The sequence below is a fragment of the Talpa occidentalis genome, unplaced genomic scaffold (assembly GCF_014898055.3).
Source record: "Talpa occidentalis isolate TD23 unplaced genomic scaffold, MPIMG_talOcc4v2.1 talOcc4.7, whole genome shotgun sequence".
Classification (NCBI taxonomy): Eukaryota; Metazoa; Chordata; class Mammalia; order Eulipotyphla; family Talpidae; genus Talpa; species Talpa occidentalis.
In genome coordinates, this window is record NW_023605083.1 from 23659755 (window position 1) to 23678683 (window position 18929).

At 38.5% G+C, this 18929-nt stretch overlaps 1 protein-coding gene across 6 annotated transcripts in view; it reads left to right on the forward strand.

Moving 5' to 3' along the window:
• The window catches only part of GLIS3 (GLIS family zinc finger 3), a 654971-nt gene that overhangs the window by 243464 nt on the left and 392578 nt on the right, over window positions 1-18929 (forward strand). For 5 of the 6 annotated variants that reach the window (XR_008549586.1, XM_054689181.1, XM_054689184.1 and 2 more), the window contains 2 exons: window positions 6555-6762; window positions 12100-13219. Coding sequence is in view for 5 of the 6 variants with exons in the window: in XM_054689181.1 (XP_054545156.1) it covers window positions 6555-6762; window positions 12100-13219 (1328 nt within the window). In the remaining variant the exon portion in view is untranslated. The remainder of the gene's footprint in view (window positions 1-6554; window positions 6763-12099; window positions 13220-18929) is intronic. The other variant, XM_054689185.1, reaches the window with a different exon arrangement.

Here is an 18929-nt window from a genome sequence, read left to right on the forward strand (position 1 = left end):
GCGTGAATCTCAATCTTTCCTTGAAAAGCATACTTCTGGATTGGAAAACAGTTGCTTGAAGGGGTATAATTGGGACAAAAGGTAATATTGGAATAAAAGCAGTATATTATATACTAGTAATATTGGTAATATATCATTGCTAAATGTCTTGAATTTGATGATTGTATTATGGTTATATATTTAGGGCTTCGGGAATAGCATCTATCACAGTCTTAAATGATTCAACAAATTTAATAACAACAATAAATTTGTATATAGAGAGGCAGATGTATGGATAGATAGGTCAGTAGATTAAGCTTATCAATTAAAAAATAGAGTTCATAATACCATTCTTAAAACATTTTTCCAGATTTAAAATGTTTTATAGAGAAGGTTAGGAAGAAAACCGTTATCCTTAGAGATGTGGTAAGGCACATACTGATATATACTAATGCTTTTAACCCACCAAGTTAGGCATTGTTATTGTTCCTGTCACACAGCCAATGAGTAGGGAAGGTTCAAATCCTCATATGTGTTATCTTATAACACCCTGCATATGTATTAGATAGAACCTCATAAAAATTGCTCTCAATCAATTGAGAGCAAATGGTTGGGCCATTTCATATGACACAACCGAGGAGCCAGGATCACCTCTTTTACAATAAATGGTTGATTTGGTGTTCATCTTCATGATATAATGCTGGCACTGTAGGAGCCAAGACTTTGTCCATCTTGCTTACCACTGTCTCCAAGGACCACCTGGCTTGTGTTGGCATTTGATAGTGTCAGTTGAATGAACAGTAATAACCAAAAATTTTTTGATTACTTTTCCCTATGCCCTCCCATATGTATGCCATTTCTGTTTCCTCTCATGTCTGTGTCATTTTTTAGAGGAACCAGCAGATAAACATAAACCATGAGGATGTGGCCTCAGCAGGGATAATTGCAACATAATCAACTAGTATTTGACTTCAATAGAACCCTTTAAACTAATGAAGATGCTAATTAAAACATGCCCCTGCTAAGGTGACCTCTTAGTTCAGAAACTTGAAAATCCAAAATGTTTGCATTTCCACCAGCATGCAATGATATTGGCTAGGATGTGTGTGGTATTCAGAATGTCATCCACCCAGATTCTCATTTGAGCAGCAAACACATTTTAAAAAACATTGTGCAGTCTCTAAAAATAAGCGATATTTCAAAACGAAAACCAGCGCCCAAGTAGTTGGCACATCTGGTAGTCAGAGTAGTTGTATGGTTTGTTTTCAGGGAATGACAAGCCAAGGAACATTCAAACTTGGCCAATTGAAAACTTTTCTTCTATCTGTGATGACACCTGGTTTTAAAAAATTGGCAAGTCTCAAAGCAGAAAGGACTTTGGAAGTGGGTAGAGAATTAGAAAGCATCATTTACAATCTTGTATTTTTGCACAGAGGATTATGAAGAACTATTTTCTTAGTTCAGGAGAGTAGAACAAAAACATAAAAACAATTATAAACAGTATTGGTAACAGTAACAATAGCAATTAACATATTTTGAGTACCTGATATGTGCCTGGCAATGTGTAGAATCCTTTATGTGTGCTACTAATACCAGATGCAGGTAGTGTTATTTTTGTTCCCATTTTATTGACAAGACACAGACAGAGAGATAAGGCACATGAATGTGTAAATAATTTATCCAAGTCACATAACTAGCAGGGGGTATTCCAGGCAGACTGTTTTCAGAGTAAACTTCCAAGAATTGCATGATTATGACCAGTCTGGAGGGGTTTATTCTGACATTATGAAAAAGTAGAGTTGGATGGTTGCATCAAGCATGATGGGCCTTGGTCAAACTGGTGTTTGCCTCCACCTATTAGACAGATGATGCCATTTTCTAGCACATTATCAGAGTTGAACCCCAAATATTACATGTTTTCAAGAAATCAAGGATGTTGTATGTGATACCTATAAGAATCTGTCACTCCTCTGTGCTTGATCAGTGACTTTGGGAATAGGGGTAGTTATAGTTAAAATAATGGAAGGATTGACTTTTTTTATAACAGAGAGAAAAAATGTGAATGTGTGAATCCTGGGTGCTGGGTTACAAAAGCAGCCTTGATAAGTGTAAAATTCTAGTCCAGAGAAATGGATTTATCATTATTGCTCTCATTAGTTTCATCTTCCATTCAGAACTAGTTAGCAGTACTATGGAGAAGCAGTAAAGCATTAACTTAGTTGGAGAAGTGGGACACTGCATTTAAAAAAGAAAATTAGGAGACTTTCAGTGAAAAGAATGTGTCAATATCTTATATTCACATACAAGTATCTTGTTTACATTCATTCATTCATCCATTCTTTTTTTCTTTTTTTAAAATTTTATTTTTATATTCCCCATATAATTGCACACCCCTTATTTTGACCCCAATCCCTGCTTTGCCTCCCCCCCCCCCCATAGTGTGTCTCTGGTTCATAGTTGTGTGTTGATTTTGATTTTTTCTTTCTTATAGTTATTCTTTTTCCTGGTCCCTTATTTAGGTTTTCTAGATTCCTGCTATGAGTGAGACCATCCGGTATTTCTCTTTTTCTTTCTGGCTTATTTCGCTGAGCATGATCCCTTCCAGCTCCATCCATGTTGCTGCAAATTGCATGTGTTTTATCTTTTTTGATTGCTGAGTAATATTCCATTGCGTATATGTACCACATCTTCTTGATCCAGTCATCTATTTTTGGGCATTTGGGTTGTTTCCAAAGCTTAGCTATTGTAAACAGTGCTGCTATAAACATAGAGGTGCAGGTGCTCTTTGGAATTGATGTTTCTGTGTCCTTTGGGTAAATACCTAGGAGTGGAATTGCTGGAGCATATGGAAGCTCTATGTTTAGTAGGTCCAGAAATCTCCACACAGCTCTCCATAGTGGTTGGACCAGTTTGCACTCCCACCAACAGTGCAGGAGAGTTCCTTTTTCTCCACATCCTTGCCAACATTTGTTGTTGCTAGTTTTTTTTTTTTTTAATGATTTTTTTTTAAAGATTTATTTATTTATTTATACAAGCACTGGGTACCGTCAGAAGCGTGGGAGAGTGAGCGAATTCACTAGAGCCAGAGTAGAGAGTAGAACAGGCAGACTGACAAAGTACACTGTTGAAGGGACCAGCAGGCAGCAGGAGAGGTCTGCAGCGCCATGTGGGACCCATGCCCAGCGGCTGGGGATCAAACCGACACTGCAGAGGCTGCGGACAGCTTCGCAGCCCAGCACTCAACCACTGCACCACCAGGGAGGCCCTGTTGCTGGTTTTTTTAATATGTGCCATTCTCACTGGTGTGAGATGGTATCTCATTGTAATTTTGATTTGCATTTCCCTGATTGCAAATGACGTTGAACATTTTTTCATATGCATGTTGACCATTTGTATTTCCTCTTTGGAGAAGTTTCTTTTTAGCTCTTCTGCCCATTTTTTGACTGGATTATTTTCTTTGTGTTGAGTCTCATCAGTTCTTTGTAGATTTTTGTGATCAGTCCTTTATCATTAGTGTTGTGTGCAAAAATTTTCCCCAGTTGGTGGGGTTTCTCTTTGTTTTGATTGTTTCTTTTGCTGTGCAGAAGCTCTTTAATTTGATGTAGTCCCAGCTGTTTATCTTTGCCTTCACTATCACTGCTTTGGGTGATGTGTCTGTAAAGATGTCTTTGAGGTGCATATCATGTAGTGTTTCACCTATATTTCCTTCTATTTATTTTATGGTTTCAGGTCTTATGTCTAGTTCTTTAATCCATTTTGAGTTGGTTTTTGTGCATGGTGTGAGGTAGTAGTCAAGTTTCATTCTTTTGCATGTAGTGACCCAGTTTTCCCAGCACCATTTATTGAACAAACTTTCTTTGCTCCAATGCATATTCTTTGCTCCTTTGTCAAAGATCAGTTGACCATAAATCTGTGGGTTTATTTCTGGGTTTTCTATTCAGTTCCATTGGTCTGTGTGTCTGTTCTTATTCCAATACCATGCAGTTTTTATTATTATGGCTTTGTAGTATAGTTTGAAATCTGGGAGAGTGATGCCTCCATTCCCTTCTTTTTTTTTCAGGAGGGTTTTGGCTATTCGGGGTTTTTGGTGGCTCCATACATTCATCCATTCTTAACTTCATTGACAGATATTGCTGTATACTTACAGGCCCTGAGCTAGATACTGAGGAAACAGAAATGCCTCAAACAAAGGCTATATCTCTAAGAAGAAATAAAATTATGAAAGAGAAAGGTTGATAGGCAGGTAAACATTTAAGTCCCCTTAAGCTGCTGAGGCAGATATGTTATGAAAGACTGTGGGAAAATGAAAAGTAGAATTGGTCAGATTTGCCCATCTGGCGGTGATGGAAAGAAATTCAGAGAGGAGATGACCTTGGAATTGAGATCTTGAAGATGTAGAGGTGCTTACTAGTGGACAAGTTAGGCAGAGAGAAGAGCAAGAATAAGACAAGGGTTAAAAGAAAATTTTTAGCCATCATATTAGTATTAATCATTTCTAAGATAGGAATAATTTCACATCAGAACATCTATGAAATCTGGACACCATACACTAGTTTAATTAGCGGTGTATGTTCTTACTGGTACATAAAGTAATGGTATGCCTTATAACATATGACAGCTGAGGTTTGTTAAAATAATGTATTAATATGCTTTGCCACCAAAGAATATTTCTTGTGTGTGCTCTTTTGGCTGCTAGTACATTTTTGATGTTGAAGTAGACATTGAGGAGGAAATTTTATAGAGGAAATAGGCATGAAATTATTGGGCTCCTTATTTGGCATTGGATTTGACAGAATGGTCTGATGTTGCTTTTAATGCCATTAGTTGGTAGTGACCGGACCTGGGGAGAGAATTTGAGTGCCTTATTATGTTGGACCAAGCTATGAATCATCACATCACCATTTTCTAAGGCAAAAAGGGATTTCAAAAAGCAAATTGCAAATTTGAAAAACAAATTTGGAATTTCTAAAGGTGCTAAGTTTATAATCATTGTGTAAAAATGTACCCACTATTCTTTGAAAGTTACAGTGTTATGAGTAAAAAAAGCAGACTATGTATAATTGATCTTTCAAGGCACAAAAAGCTACATCAGATATAAGGTTCAGTGGGTAGATTAGAGAGAAGGTTCTGGTTTGTGTATCTGAAAAAAAAATCAAAGAAATTTTTGTTGAGGGTACGGATTTTGGCAAGTATCCAAATATCTAGCACCCACACATTAGCTCACAGGTGCCAAATACATCCTAGTTTCTGTGCTGTCAGTAAATCCTGTGTGCCCTTAGGCAAGTCAATTAGCATTTGGATTTTGGTTTTCCAGAAGGCTGGAGTAGAGCAGGGATCCTGCCAGCTAAAGATGCTGTGACTCTCCCAGCAGTTTTGAGATGTGGTTTCATTGATGAGAGCATGGTGATTGCTCTAAGGTCTTGTTTATCCTTCAGTTTTGTGGGTTTTTAGAAGAGAATGTTATGAAAGATGGCATAGTCATTTTTTAGCTATTGATTTAATTTTTGGAATAACAAAATAGAAAATTATATCCCCTAGGGCTAAGGAGAATTACAGTGATCCTTTTTAACCTACTTTGATCCAAAATATATCAATAAGAAAGATGGGGAATTTAGTGGGAAACTCTTAGAGCCTAATTTATTAAAAACTGAGATCATATTTATTTTCATTTGTTTAAAATGGGAACAGAGTGTACTGTCACTGAGACTTGACCAGGTAGTTTGCAAATATGTTTGAAAAAGTACATCCATGTAAAAAGAATGTCTAAAATGATTCAGCCACTATTATTATTTTCTTACAAATGAGTCATGGCAGTGTTTGCCTTTCTCCTCTTTGCTTTTCACTTTTCTGTAACAGCACAGATTCTTATGGGTTCCTTTTTTTCCCTTCTCTTTTCTCTTTGGGTATGTACCAAAGTTTACTACATTGAAGATTGTTACTAATGAAATGAAAAATCTGTGTTGAATTTGGTTATCATGCATGCTGTTTTTAGAATGAATGTTTTGTTTACAGTCTCTCACCCTGACTTTTTAAATAACTGGCGTTATGTCCAATGACAGTGTATTGGGATGAAGAGGAAAAGTAAGATTGGAGAGACACAGCCAGGCTATACCCTTTTAAAAAAGGCTTTTTGGAAGGCCTGAATTGGAATGAAGTAAACCACTTAAACAAGTTTTTTCAGCAGTGTCAACTTTCCTTGCTGGGCGATTCAAGATTTTAGCTATTATAGAAAAAATTTGATTTCATAAAAGTAATCCCATCTACTTACCACCTTAACCCTTTAGGTAAGGAGATGATAAAATATAATTCTTAATAACTGGGGACTTACTTCTACATTGAAGGAACAAAATATAAGTACGTTTTGTATGAGTGGTATCATAGAAGGGTTTCTGTTGTAGTAGTATTGTTTTTTCATTGGAATTAGAGAAAGCTTTTTTGTATCACCAATTAAAAAAAAAGTAGATGATCTAAGGACTGTCTCTAAAGATGGGTCCTGATATAAGTGTGGACATGTGTATATTTACTGATTTCTGATGTAAGGGACATGAAAGCTAACCTGATTCATTTGTTTTTAGGGGCTCTTGGCTTTGGGCCTCAGTGCAAGTCCATTGGAAAAGGCAGCTGCAACAATCTAGTGGTCACCAGCAGTCCCATGATGGTTCAGCGACTGGGACCCATTTCACCTCCAGCAAGCCAGGTCTCTACAGCATGCAACCAGATCAGTCCTAGCTTACAGAGGGCAGTGAATGCAGCCAACCTGAATATACCTCCTTCAGATACCAGGTCTCAAGTTATGTTTTTTTTCCCCTTCTTATGGTGTAATCACAATCACATCCCACCAGTGTTTTCCTTCCTTTCCTGAAAATACACACACACACACACACACACACACACACACACATGCACACTCACTTACTTAACCTACTCTTTCAATTTGAGTTTTGTCATAGGTGCCATAATCTTATTTGGTAAGAGGTTTTAATATCTGTTGTCTTGTGGTATAAGTGAAATTAATGCCCAATTTGAGATTTGGGAGTCACAGTTACTAAAGCTAAGTGTGGTGAAATAAGTCATATATCATGGTCTAAAAAACTTATGTTTCATGTACCTCTACTGTTGTAGTGTCCCTAGACAGCTTTAGAATCTGTTTGTCTGTGCTTCCATCCACCAATTTACTCAAGTATTTTATTAAGTACCTATTGTCTGCATAATACAACAGTTGAAATTTAGGGAGGTAGTAGAGACAATAAAGACAGAAATCATGGTTAAGCCTTTATGATGTTTCTGGAAACGTACTTTCATATATGAGTTTTATAACATTTCAACACGAAGTCTAATTAGATGTCGAATAAGAAGTTACACTGTATGCTGTCTATCTTTCTCTATGGGAGAGAATTGACTAGGTAAGGACAATCATTGCCTCTAACAAATTTTTATCTCAAGGTTAATATTATATGTGGCATAAAACAAAATAATGTGCAGTGTTTTGAGTCTACTACTATGCTTGAAATGAATTATTCTGTAGAAGCTGTGTTCTTTGAGAAACACAATCCAAAGTTTTTGCCTCTTATTCCTGATTCTGCTGTAACTGGGATGTTGCAAAGCAATTTAACTGTCAGGACTTGTGTTTTCTCTTCTTGGTGAGCTGGGATCAGCTGAGATGTCTTGCAGTTCTGGGATACTGTTTCTTCTGCCTTCTTTTTCTCCTGTGCCTTTTTCCCCCTTCTTGTATCTCTATGCTGTCATCTAGCTGTTATTTGAGACTCTAAAACCATAGTTCCAGGATCATTTTCCTGCCATTTTTTCATGAGATGGAAACTTGTTTTTCACCTGAGGTTTTTTTTTGTAATGGGAAGCTGCTGCTGTCATTTCCCATTGATGATTATGCCTTGAGGGATTCCTCAGACTTGCTGAGTAGCACATGTAAAATTAACTGTACTCTTGGGGTAGGTGTCATTGGAAAGCCTTCAACTTCCTGTCTGTGGCAAGTCCAACCCATGCCTTGAAGGCAAAAGTCATAATTAATGGAGAAACTGATGGTAGGCAGGGCATCGGCTGCTCTTGCCATGTACCTTATGTACTGACTTTTATGGATTGGCCAGGGAAGCGTCATTATCTCAATGTTTTATCACATATTTGATTCCTTAGAATAATTTTGTATGCCTTAAAAGACAACATTGTAAAGGTAAATTGAAGTATGTTTTTGACTATGTATTCTGTGAGTCCTGTAGAAATAATTTTCTGCAAGATGAGCAATGAAACAGGAATTGGTAAACAGTTTGGTGCAGTATGGAACTTACTCTTAGTAACTTGAAAAGACTGCATTTATTTGTGATCTTTATATTGGTTTGTATCTATCAGAGGAGAGATAGGGTAAAAAAGTAAAAGTTCAGCTTAAGGTATTTTGCTGTCTACAGCTAAAGAGAAGATTGAGAATCAGTTTTGTATTTTATCCATTAGGGACATGCTGTGGACCAGTGGGGGTGCGGGAGGGTGCATGAGCTGTTCAGTCTGAGTGATGGCTGTCCTATAAAAAGTTGTAACATTTTTCTCCCTGATTATCTATGTGATACTTACTAATTGTAGAAAATGTGGAAAATATAGAAAAGCACAAGACAGTACATGATAGTCATTTTGTATCCTGCCACCACCTAGGAGCAACTGTGGGAGGAATTCTTCTGAGGGATTTGCCTAGACACATAAACAAGAACTTTGAGATAGGTTGGAACTATTCTTTTCCATGATATGTATAATACATATTCTCTTGAGTATCAGTATGAGAAATTCCACATGCTCTATAAGTTAGTATTTATTTTGGACTTGGCAATTCAGCTTGGTCATCAAGTCTCTTAGGACTCCATGAGAGTTACTGAGTTCTTAGAAAACAGAAAATGTGGGTTTAAGTCTGTTATACTGGGTCTTTTAATCAAACAGAGCATTTTGGACCACATGTGGGGATGTGGAGAAAGTAACAGAGGATATATGTCATCCTGCTAGGAAACTGCCTATCAAATGCTGCTTCATTTGTACTTCTATAAGGACTTTGGGTCTTTTCTTTTTCTATTTTTTAATCACTGGGAAGAATTTTACAGATTCTCAGTTTTATTCTTTGTAGAATATTCTTATTTAAAAATTCAGTTTACTTACCTCACAGGCTATATCAAATGAGGAGTTCTACATAGGGAAAAAAGATTTGAAAGCTATGTAAATGGTGGTTAGTTATAATTTTATTGATTGATTACTTACTCATCTTAGTTTTTATCAACCATTTTTTTGTAACATGTATACCTAACATTCTGTGGGTACTGAGGGAGATAAAAATGACCCCTCCTGTTGAAGAGCTTTGAATTTCATTCAGGAAAATATAACCACAGGTGCCTGAAGTTTAAGGTGCAGCACAACCAGTATGTAACTTCTTTGGAGAGAGGACATAAACTGAGAACAAGTGTATTTGGGGGATTTCTTGGATTTGAAAGATTAAAAGATAGGAGGTGAGTCACAGGGCAAAGGCCATTTGTTGGAGTTTTGTTCTCATTGGGTGTTGGAGATAGGAGACTCTCTATTCATATTAGCGCCTTAGTGAACAGAATATAGAACTTGCTTTCTGAAAAATTTATAACTGCCTTAGAAAACTGAGATTTTTTTTTTTAATTTATACAATAGCTGGGGTATAGGCCAGAGGCGCGGGAGGGTGAGAGGATTCACCAGAGACAGAGTGGGGAGCAGAACAGGCAGAGAGACTGAAAGTACTACTGAGGGGAGCTGCAGGCGTGACAGGAGAGGTCTGCTGAGCCATGTGAGAATCTCCCTGGCCGGCTGGGTAGTTGAACCCACACTGCAGAGGCTGCGGACAGCTTCACTGCACTGTGCTCAACCTGCTGCGCAACCGGGAGGCCCCCAAAACTGAGATTTCTAAGGAATTAAGAAACATGCCCGCATGTAGTTGTACTCAAATTTAAATTGAGCCCTAGTTAGGTGTAATTTGGGAAAAAAAAATAAGAAACGTCTCTCAACAATAGAACAAATGAACATATCACTATAGGCTGTCCTCAAAGCCAATAATATAATTTTATATTTAAAGTAAGTACAGGTGGGTAAACTATTTTCTACCTATTATCTGCTGCTTAAAAACCTAAAATTCTGTTAGTGACCAGGTAAATGCACTATTTGAGAATGTTATAAAAACCTTCTCAATCTCAGGTGTAAAGCAAAGTCAATTGTCTTTACTTCATATATGACAGGACTACTGATCTGGCTTGGATCAGAAAACAATTCCTGAATCTCCCTGGGGAAGGGACCAAAAGACCCTTGACATCCAATCAGCAGGAGCTTTCAGCTGAGCTCTGCAGGGAGAGCTTCATACTGTGGGTGTGTTGGGAAATTTGAAAGATAGGTGGTTCAGAAACCACTTTGCAGCTTATGAAAGGACTTCAGCCCAAATATGAGGATGTGAAACAAGAAAAAAAGGCCAACCCCCCCCCCCCACACACAAAAACACCTGTTTCCAGGGCATCTGGATGTCATTGGCAAACGTTATTACTTTACTTCATGCAAACATCACATCAGTAATGGAGTTATCTGTTACCTTTTATTGTCCATTTCAGAACCAAGATGTTTTCTTGCTAATATCTGCTGCTCATAGGAAATAGTGTTCCTGGCCTCCATTTTGGGGAAAGGAATAAGAGGAACAGATGGGATGAATATGATTGTCTTTCCCTCAGTCCTTTGCAACACAGGTTGCTATTTAACAGCTGGAAGTAGTAAATGGGCTTATTCTGGGAAGACATAGATCTATATAATATATTGTTTTCATTAATTTTTTTTAACCAGAAAAAAAATCTCTGTAGAAAATCAGTGCAGGTACATATAACTAAGCCAGCTTTTTTCTGAGAGCCATGTCTGAGTTGGGAAAATGTAGTGAGTTATGTTTAGCTTTTTTTGTGACAAGTTTTCTATCCAAGCTTTTCTCTTCAATGATTTTTTTTTTTAATAGAGGCATGTTTTTATTTATTTATTTGTTTGCTTGTTTGTTTGCTTATACATGCACTGGGTACAGTCAGAAGCGCGGGAGGGTGAGAGAATTCACCAGAGCCAGAGCTGGGAGCAGAGCAGGAAGAAGGACCGAAGTACACTGCTGAGGGGAGCAGCGGGCGGCAGGAGAGGTCGGAGCGCCATGTAGGACCCTCCTCCAGTGGCCGGGGAGCAGTCGGGGATCGAACCGGTGCCGCAGAGGCTGCGGGCAGCTTCGCAACCCAGCGCTCAACCGCTGCGCCACCGGGGAGGCCCTTCAATGACTTTTAAGACAATGATGTCATAGTGAAGCAAAATGAATTTTAAAATGATCAGACTACATTACAAACCATTTTTGAAATGCAGGTACAAATACTGTGGCTTGTGAAGTGTGTTTTATAAAGGGTCAGAAGAACGGAGATGTATTATTGCAGAAATGTACTACCACAAGTGAATGAATGATCTGCACCTGGCCCAAAGATGCTGAGATTTAAGGACAGAGCTTGTCAATAAAACCCATACTGGCAAATGTGATTAAACCCTGCATGGCCCAAATGAAGAATTCCAAATATGGTCTGATTTCAGGATGTTATTCCCTTAGAGCTGTATTTCATATTTTTTCATTTCCTATGCTAATTTGATATTATGCCCGAGTATTGATAGCACGAATTGCAGGAAATACAATGCTTGTTTGTAGTGTGCTGCACACAGTAGATGCTTAATAAATACTTGCTTATTTGGTTTGCTGTAACAAGCATCCATAATTACTCCCATGTCTCTAATTTTCCCCTTACATTAAAAAGATATTTAAAAATAAGGCAAGGACTATTTATTATCATTAAAGTATTAAGATTATTTAAAACAATAGATCTTTTGTTTTATTATTCCAGGGAGCACTAGCCTTCATTGTTCTTGGTAAAATGCTATTTACCTGGAACTAAAAGCCTTGGGTTTTATCTTAGCCAAAGAATGTGTGTTAAGCCGAGAATGTAATTAGGGGAAATACTTAAGGGATTGTCAATGCAATGTTCTTTTAGCTCTTAAGCAATCCATATCCTGCTAAAATGTTTGTCTTTTTTTTTTCCTCCTCCTTTCTGGCTGCTATTCCAGGTCCCTTATTTCTCGTGAGTCTTTGGCGTCCACTACTTTGAGTCTGACGGAAAGTCAGTCTGCACTGAGCGTGAAACAAGAGTGGTCCCAAGGCTACAGGACCCTCCCTTCACTCTCCTCGAACCATGGCTCTCAGAATGGCATTGATCTAGGAGACCTCCTAAGCCTTCCTCCTGGGACAGCCATGTCCAGCAACAGTGTCTCTAATTCATTGCCACCCTACCTTTTTGGCATGGAAAATAGCCACTCTCCATACCCTAGTCCCAGGCACTCTTCAGCCAAGTCCCACTCAGCCCGCTCCAAGAAGAGAGCGTTGTCTTTGTCTCCCCTGTCTGATGGCATTGGGATTGACTTCAATACCATCATTCGCACCTCACCCACATCCTTGGTCGCCTACATCAACGGGTCGAGGGCTTCGCCGGCCAACATGTCCCCGCAACCAGAGGTCTATGGGCATTTCCTGGGGGTGCGTGGCAGCTGCATTCCCCAACCGTGTTCAGTGCCGAGCAGCCAGAAAGGTGTGCGGGTGGCCAGCGGAGGGCTGGCACTCCCCGTCTACTGCGAGGATGGCTCGCTGGAGTATGAACGCATGCAGCAGCTGGAGCATGGGGGCCTCCAGCCTGGCTTGGTCAACAACATGGTGGTGCAGCATGGCCTGCCGGGTCCCAATGGCCAGTCAGCCGGCCTGCTGAAGACTGAACGCCTGGATGATTTTCCCAGTAGTGCCCTGGACCTGCCCCCAGCGCCGTCTCTGCCTTCTCTCCCACCACCACCCCAAGGTCCCCCACCTCCCTACCATGCCCACTCACACCTGCACCACCAAGAGCTTGTCTCCCACACACAGCCACTGACCCTGCCTCAGGCTGTCCTGGAGGAGGATGGGGAGATGGACGACATTGGGGGCAAGCACTGCTGTCGCTGGATCGACTGCAGTGCCTTGTATGACCAGCAAGAGGAACTTGTGCGGCACATCGAGAAGGTTCACATAGACCAGCGCAAAGGGGAAGATTTCACTTGCTTCTGGGCCGGTTGTCCTCGCAGGTACAAGCCATTCAACGCGCGCTATAAACTGCTGATTCACATGAGAGTCCACTCTGGAGAGAAGCCCAACAAGTGTTCGGTGAGTTTCCCAAAGCCCATGTGAGTTCATTGAAGTTGTGTGTGTTTTTCCAAACTCTGCTGCAAGTCAGGGGATATTATCTTTTATGTAGTTTGGAGGTGAGGGGGAGTAGGTAGTCATGAAATTTGACTCCTCTCTAGCCTAAGGAAGGGGAAGCCTTCTTTAAGCATTAGCAGCTGAGGCATCCTTCAGTTCTGAATTCTCTTTTGCAAAATGTACATGATCAATCACATCACGGCAGGTTGATCTGCCACACTGGCTAAAATCTTAGAAAATAGATGCCCCCGCTACAAAATTAAAGTTAGTGAAATATGCAGGATGGAAGAATACACACAATGTAGCACTAATAAGCTTTAGCTCTTTCCAAAGCAAAAGTTCAGTGATTTTTCTCCCTTCCCACCAATAACTGGGTGAGTTTTGGGAGTGGGGGAGGGGTGGCTCTGGTATTTGGAAAGGAACTCAAGCTTAGCAGCTTGGCTAGTAAAAATGTTGCTGCATGCACCCACACACCTGCATGCTGCATACTCCAGCTTGAGTTGGAGACTTGTTAATGATTTATAGCCAGCATAAAAACACCCAGGGGATATCACAGGAGCAGAATCTCACAGGATCTCTTCGAATTTTAAAGAGAGGGAATTTTCTGTATAAGGAGAAAGAACCAAGAAGGCCATGTGTCTTTGATGTTGAAGGAAGTCGGCATTGTACCTCTTGTCTTCCCTGACTCCCCTTTTCACATCACTGATGTTGCAAGCAATGTTTTTTTGGCAAAATTCACTATTTTTGACTGATATGATTTAAATGATTTCACAACCACTTCGCACCTAATAGAAACCCTCAGAGTTTACAAGCAGGACATCACCCTTGGGATCACAGAGTGGCTTTGCACAATCTCAGACAGCTCACTTGATGCTTGGGGAAAAAAATGCATGTGTTTTATATTAGTCTAGATGGACAGGGATATTTCTTATAGAGTTAAAATCTGAGAATTGTAGGTCCTCTCAGGAACTTTTTTAGATGGTGGTCCCTCAGCCAGAATCTCCCTTTCCTATGTCTTGATAATTAAGAGTCTGGATGATGTATATTTGATTGTGGATTGGCCAAGTTGTTTGATTCACATAAAAGCAAACCAAACAGGTAATACAAGTATTAGGCATCCCTTTTCACCACCCTGTAGGTTTTTTTGAAGGAGTTTTAAGAATTTCTGGCAGAATGAAATTGCATTTCTTGTCATTACATTATGCCCCATGTTGTGATTTTTCTTAAGGAAAACCTGAAGCTGATACATTGTGAGAATGCCAGGTTATATGAGTGAAAAGAATAATTGCATTCCAAGCTGAAAAACCTACCTCTGTCAGTAGGGTTCTACATTAAAAATGCCAGTAAGAGACAAGCAATTGAAGGCAATTCCATTTACTCTGTTTGGTACACACTGGCCTGTTGCAGGCAGGAAAGACATTCAGTCTCTGAAGGAAAACAGTCCAACCTTTTTAGTTCTGACTAATTTTGGCTGAAAATAGTTTGCTGGATTTGGCTTACTGAAATAAACATAAAGGCTTGAATTACCCCCCAAATTTCTTTTGCATTGCAAAATTAATTTTTGTGCAATAGGATTTCCCCATTTTCCCACTGTTTCCAGACTTTTTCAAGGCATATAACTTTATAAAGTTTACTTTTGCTAGTGTGCATGATGATTATTAATAATAGAAATACTGAAGTGAAAGAATAAGTTGAGAGGTAAATATTTACAGGCCCCTGTATAGCTTTTTATTGTCTTGTTCAGGATGGGTAAGGGAGTGATTTCTCTTCTCCTGCTCTGCCCACTCCCCATTTTTAGATAGAATCTTTGCAAAATTCAGATTGCTAGGTTTAATAGCTTATGAAATCTAGAACCCAAAGCATTTACTTACACATTATAGTGCAAATGTGTTTATTTAAAACAGGGTTTCTTAGGAACTGACTAATGCTGCAATTCTAGTCTGGGGATTATATATTTTTAGCAGTAAGACATCCATTTTTATATAAAACATACATATCGTAGCATTATGTCTTCTGAAAACTTATAAGTCACCTACTTGATTTGTAAGGTATAGCTAACTGACTAAAGTTTAGCAGTCCACTCAACTTGTAGTCATGGATAGAAGACATTGTGGATGGATATTTGTTAAAGGTAGATTTTTCTGCCTTTTGCAAAACCAGTCTTTCCACTCTGGGAATCTAGACACAAATAACTCTTAAAACTGAATTGTTTTATCTCCAACTGCTGTGAAAACTGATGGTAGTTGATTCAAAGCTTAATTAAGGTCCTTGCCTAGTAAAATGACCACATTTCTCTTTTGGAGACATAAAGTTATCTCTGGGTTTTTGTGACTATATCTCATCCTGCAAAGACTAGGGATAGTTTAAATTATAAGACCCAATACACTTTTGCCTTACATATGTTTAACTGCTATTAATTTTCTATGGCCCATAGTTAGAGTTAGTCATTATTTTCACTTAGTTTATTGACCCAGAAAGATGGGATGACCCAATTGTGTTTGGTGACCATGACTACAAGCAGCACAATCAGTGTCTGGAAGTCATGGTAAAAGAAGGGTGTGTGAAAAGGCTACTCAGTGATAGTCTGCTTACAGTAAGAGGTATCCTCCATTGACACCAAATTCCATTTCATGCATGGGAGAACACATTCTCAGAATCTCTGACTGTAACACTTCAGCCTTATCCAGAACTCTGGGATTCAGATCACTCAGGATTCTAGATGGCAAAACAGGGGGAGGATTGTTAATCTATTATTTGGTTAACTTACTGGAAGAGGAGAATGGTTTCTTTTCTCTTTCCCACCCAAACAACTCCACCCTTCTGTATATCTCATTCTTAATGCTTCTGTGAAAAGCCAGCATAGCTGCTCTCTTTCCAGGCCTGACTGTGATTACAGAACTATTCCTAGCCAATGGCAAAGGCCTCAAGAATTACAGGCCTCTGCAAGCAGATGGACAGACCTTGGTTAAATGAAAAACTGAGATATGGCAGTATTATATTAAAAATACCTGAGTCCATTCTCTGGCATCTACTAACTAAAGCAATTTCTAGGTGCCAGTTCATTCTATTTAGACCTTCCTGAGCTTAGGCCAATCCCAACATTGATGAATCTTAGAATTATGAAAACTTTTGAGTATTCCCAAGTGTAATTGTACTGAATTATATTATTGTTTTGTGACATGCTAAGGGTTCAAATTCTCAAATCAGAAGAAGTCATGGAGTCTCTGAATTTGTTTCTTTCTCAAACTCCTGTTTCATGTTCCTAAAAGGACATCATAAAATATAATCTGAAACTATAGATGTACACTAACCATCTCTAACAGTATCCATAGTGATGTTTCCAACATAGCTCACACTGAGAATGTTTTTACTGTAAGTATTTTTGCCATTAAGTTAAAGAGTATGTGATGCCTGGGTAGCATGCCCAGTAAGGTGTGTTTTGAATGAGATCAGGCACACTGTCTGCCAGTGCTCATGAGAACGTCTATCTGATCGGAGCAGAGTGAGCAGAGGGACAGAACTCTGTTGCCAGGATCAGAAACACCGATGGCTTGCCTTCGTGCACAATAGAAAGCAGTTGTGCTGAGAGGTTAGGGAGTGTTAATAAGAGAATTAGGGGGAATGTAGGTCACCACTTAAATTTTGCTTATTTTTCTTGGATAAATTTTGTCCAATGGCAAGAAGGAATTTCGCAAAACTTTTACCCACCCACAGATTTTCATGAAAATGTCACTGACCAAAGACAGCTTTGAATTTTGTATGAATTGACTCATTTCTCCACAGGCATTTTGCCTGGCAAAATCTAGAGTATTTGCTTTGGCTTGAATATTGGGGAGTTTGCTTTTTAAGCAACATTGGATTATGAATACAAGAAAATAAATACAGAGCTGGGGCCATGTCCCCATTCCTCTTTTATGGCCTGATTTATGAGTTCATGGGCCAGCTTTAGCCATGTAAGACATTTCTTGAGGAAAAGTAAATTCATTGTAAGCTGTGGAAGAAGGCTTTTCCACATCCTTTATTTTGTTACATTGATAAGACTTGGCATTGGTGTAGTGACTACAATTATATAACCCAAAGGGACCTTAGGAAAATATTATCCAACCATAAATATTAGTTACCACTCCACAACCTTCATATTGGCAACAATTAGTATGTTCTTATGATGTTAGGTATTGATGAGGGTTTGGGGAACAGGGAATGCTTTTACATTGCTAGTGAAAATTGTTGCAACCACTTTGGAGAACAATTTGGAAGTATCTAGTAAAGATGAAGATGAGCATATTCAACAAAATCACATCTACATGTCTGCCCTAGAGACAGTCTTGTATATGGTAGTAAGGGGGTTTGCAAAAAGATGTTTATTGCACCTCTAGTTTTTAGAAAAAATCTAAAGCAACAAATCTATAAATCTATAAACAAGGTAAATTAATAAACTGATTTATTCCTGATACAATAATCAGAGTTTAAAATTGATGTACTACATAGAAATCTCTCAATATTGATATATAGAGATAACATCAATAAATGTCAAATAACTATGGAATGAAAAAATTAAATTCAAAAGGATATATTACAGTATAGTGCAATTTATATACATTTTAAACACATACCAGGCAGTACTATATCATTGTTATAAGTACATAATTACTTGTTAAACAATGGTACCATATGCAAAAGAAGAATAATCGGTAACCTTAGGGTAGTGGGTACTTTTAGAAAGGAAGGAAATAAGAAGAAATGGGACATAGAATTTCTCTTTATCTCTATTCCAGAGGGTGAGAAAACTGAAACAAATATGACAAAATGGTAATTTTTATGCTTTTCTACCTGTCTGAGATACTTTATAGCTATTAATATATATTTTTATCTAAATATAAAAGAAAATAAGTTCCTATTAATACCCCAACTACCTTCCACACATACCATTATTCAGGTGAGGAAACAAAGCTTAAAACAATTGATTTTTCTGACTTCTAATTGTTTGGTTGTTATCTACTTAGTGTCTCCAAAGTGGTGATTATCAACCTTGACTGACATTGGAGAACTTTACAAAGTACCCAAACCCATACTGGGGTCTATCCCTGGAATATGCTATGCAATTGATCTGGGATGCAGTTCCCCAAGTGATTCTTGAGGTGCATTCCAGGGTGAGATATAGTGATCTAAAGCTTCCAAGTTCTGACATTGAATGCTAGACAAGTGAAAATCTATCCTGTCATTTCACTTAAGGTGTTAGGCAGTGTTTAGTAGTGAATACATCTTCATTATCAGTGTTCTGAAAATGATTAGGGTAATTTTGTGTTCTCTTGAAATAAAATTCAGAGGCAAGAGATAAGATAGTACAACCTCTCTATAGTGACAGAAGAATTTCAACCAACTGTCCATTTCATATTCAGAGTGCTCTTTCTCTGCAATAATCAGTTAAAGGTTGACATGTGACTGTGCTGAGCAATGTATATCATCACCATCTTCTTCCTTTCTTGGGTTAAAAGTGTAACTGACAAATATGTCACATCGTTTCCATATTTAGAGGTAAATATAGAGTGTTCTCCCTTCCAAATACAATGCAGCCTTTCTGCTTTTAATATAAAATGATCTTCAAAACATTTTTGCTACTATGGATATTTCTAAAGAGTTGGTAAATTACCAAAATATTGAATTTTCCCTTTTA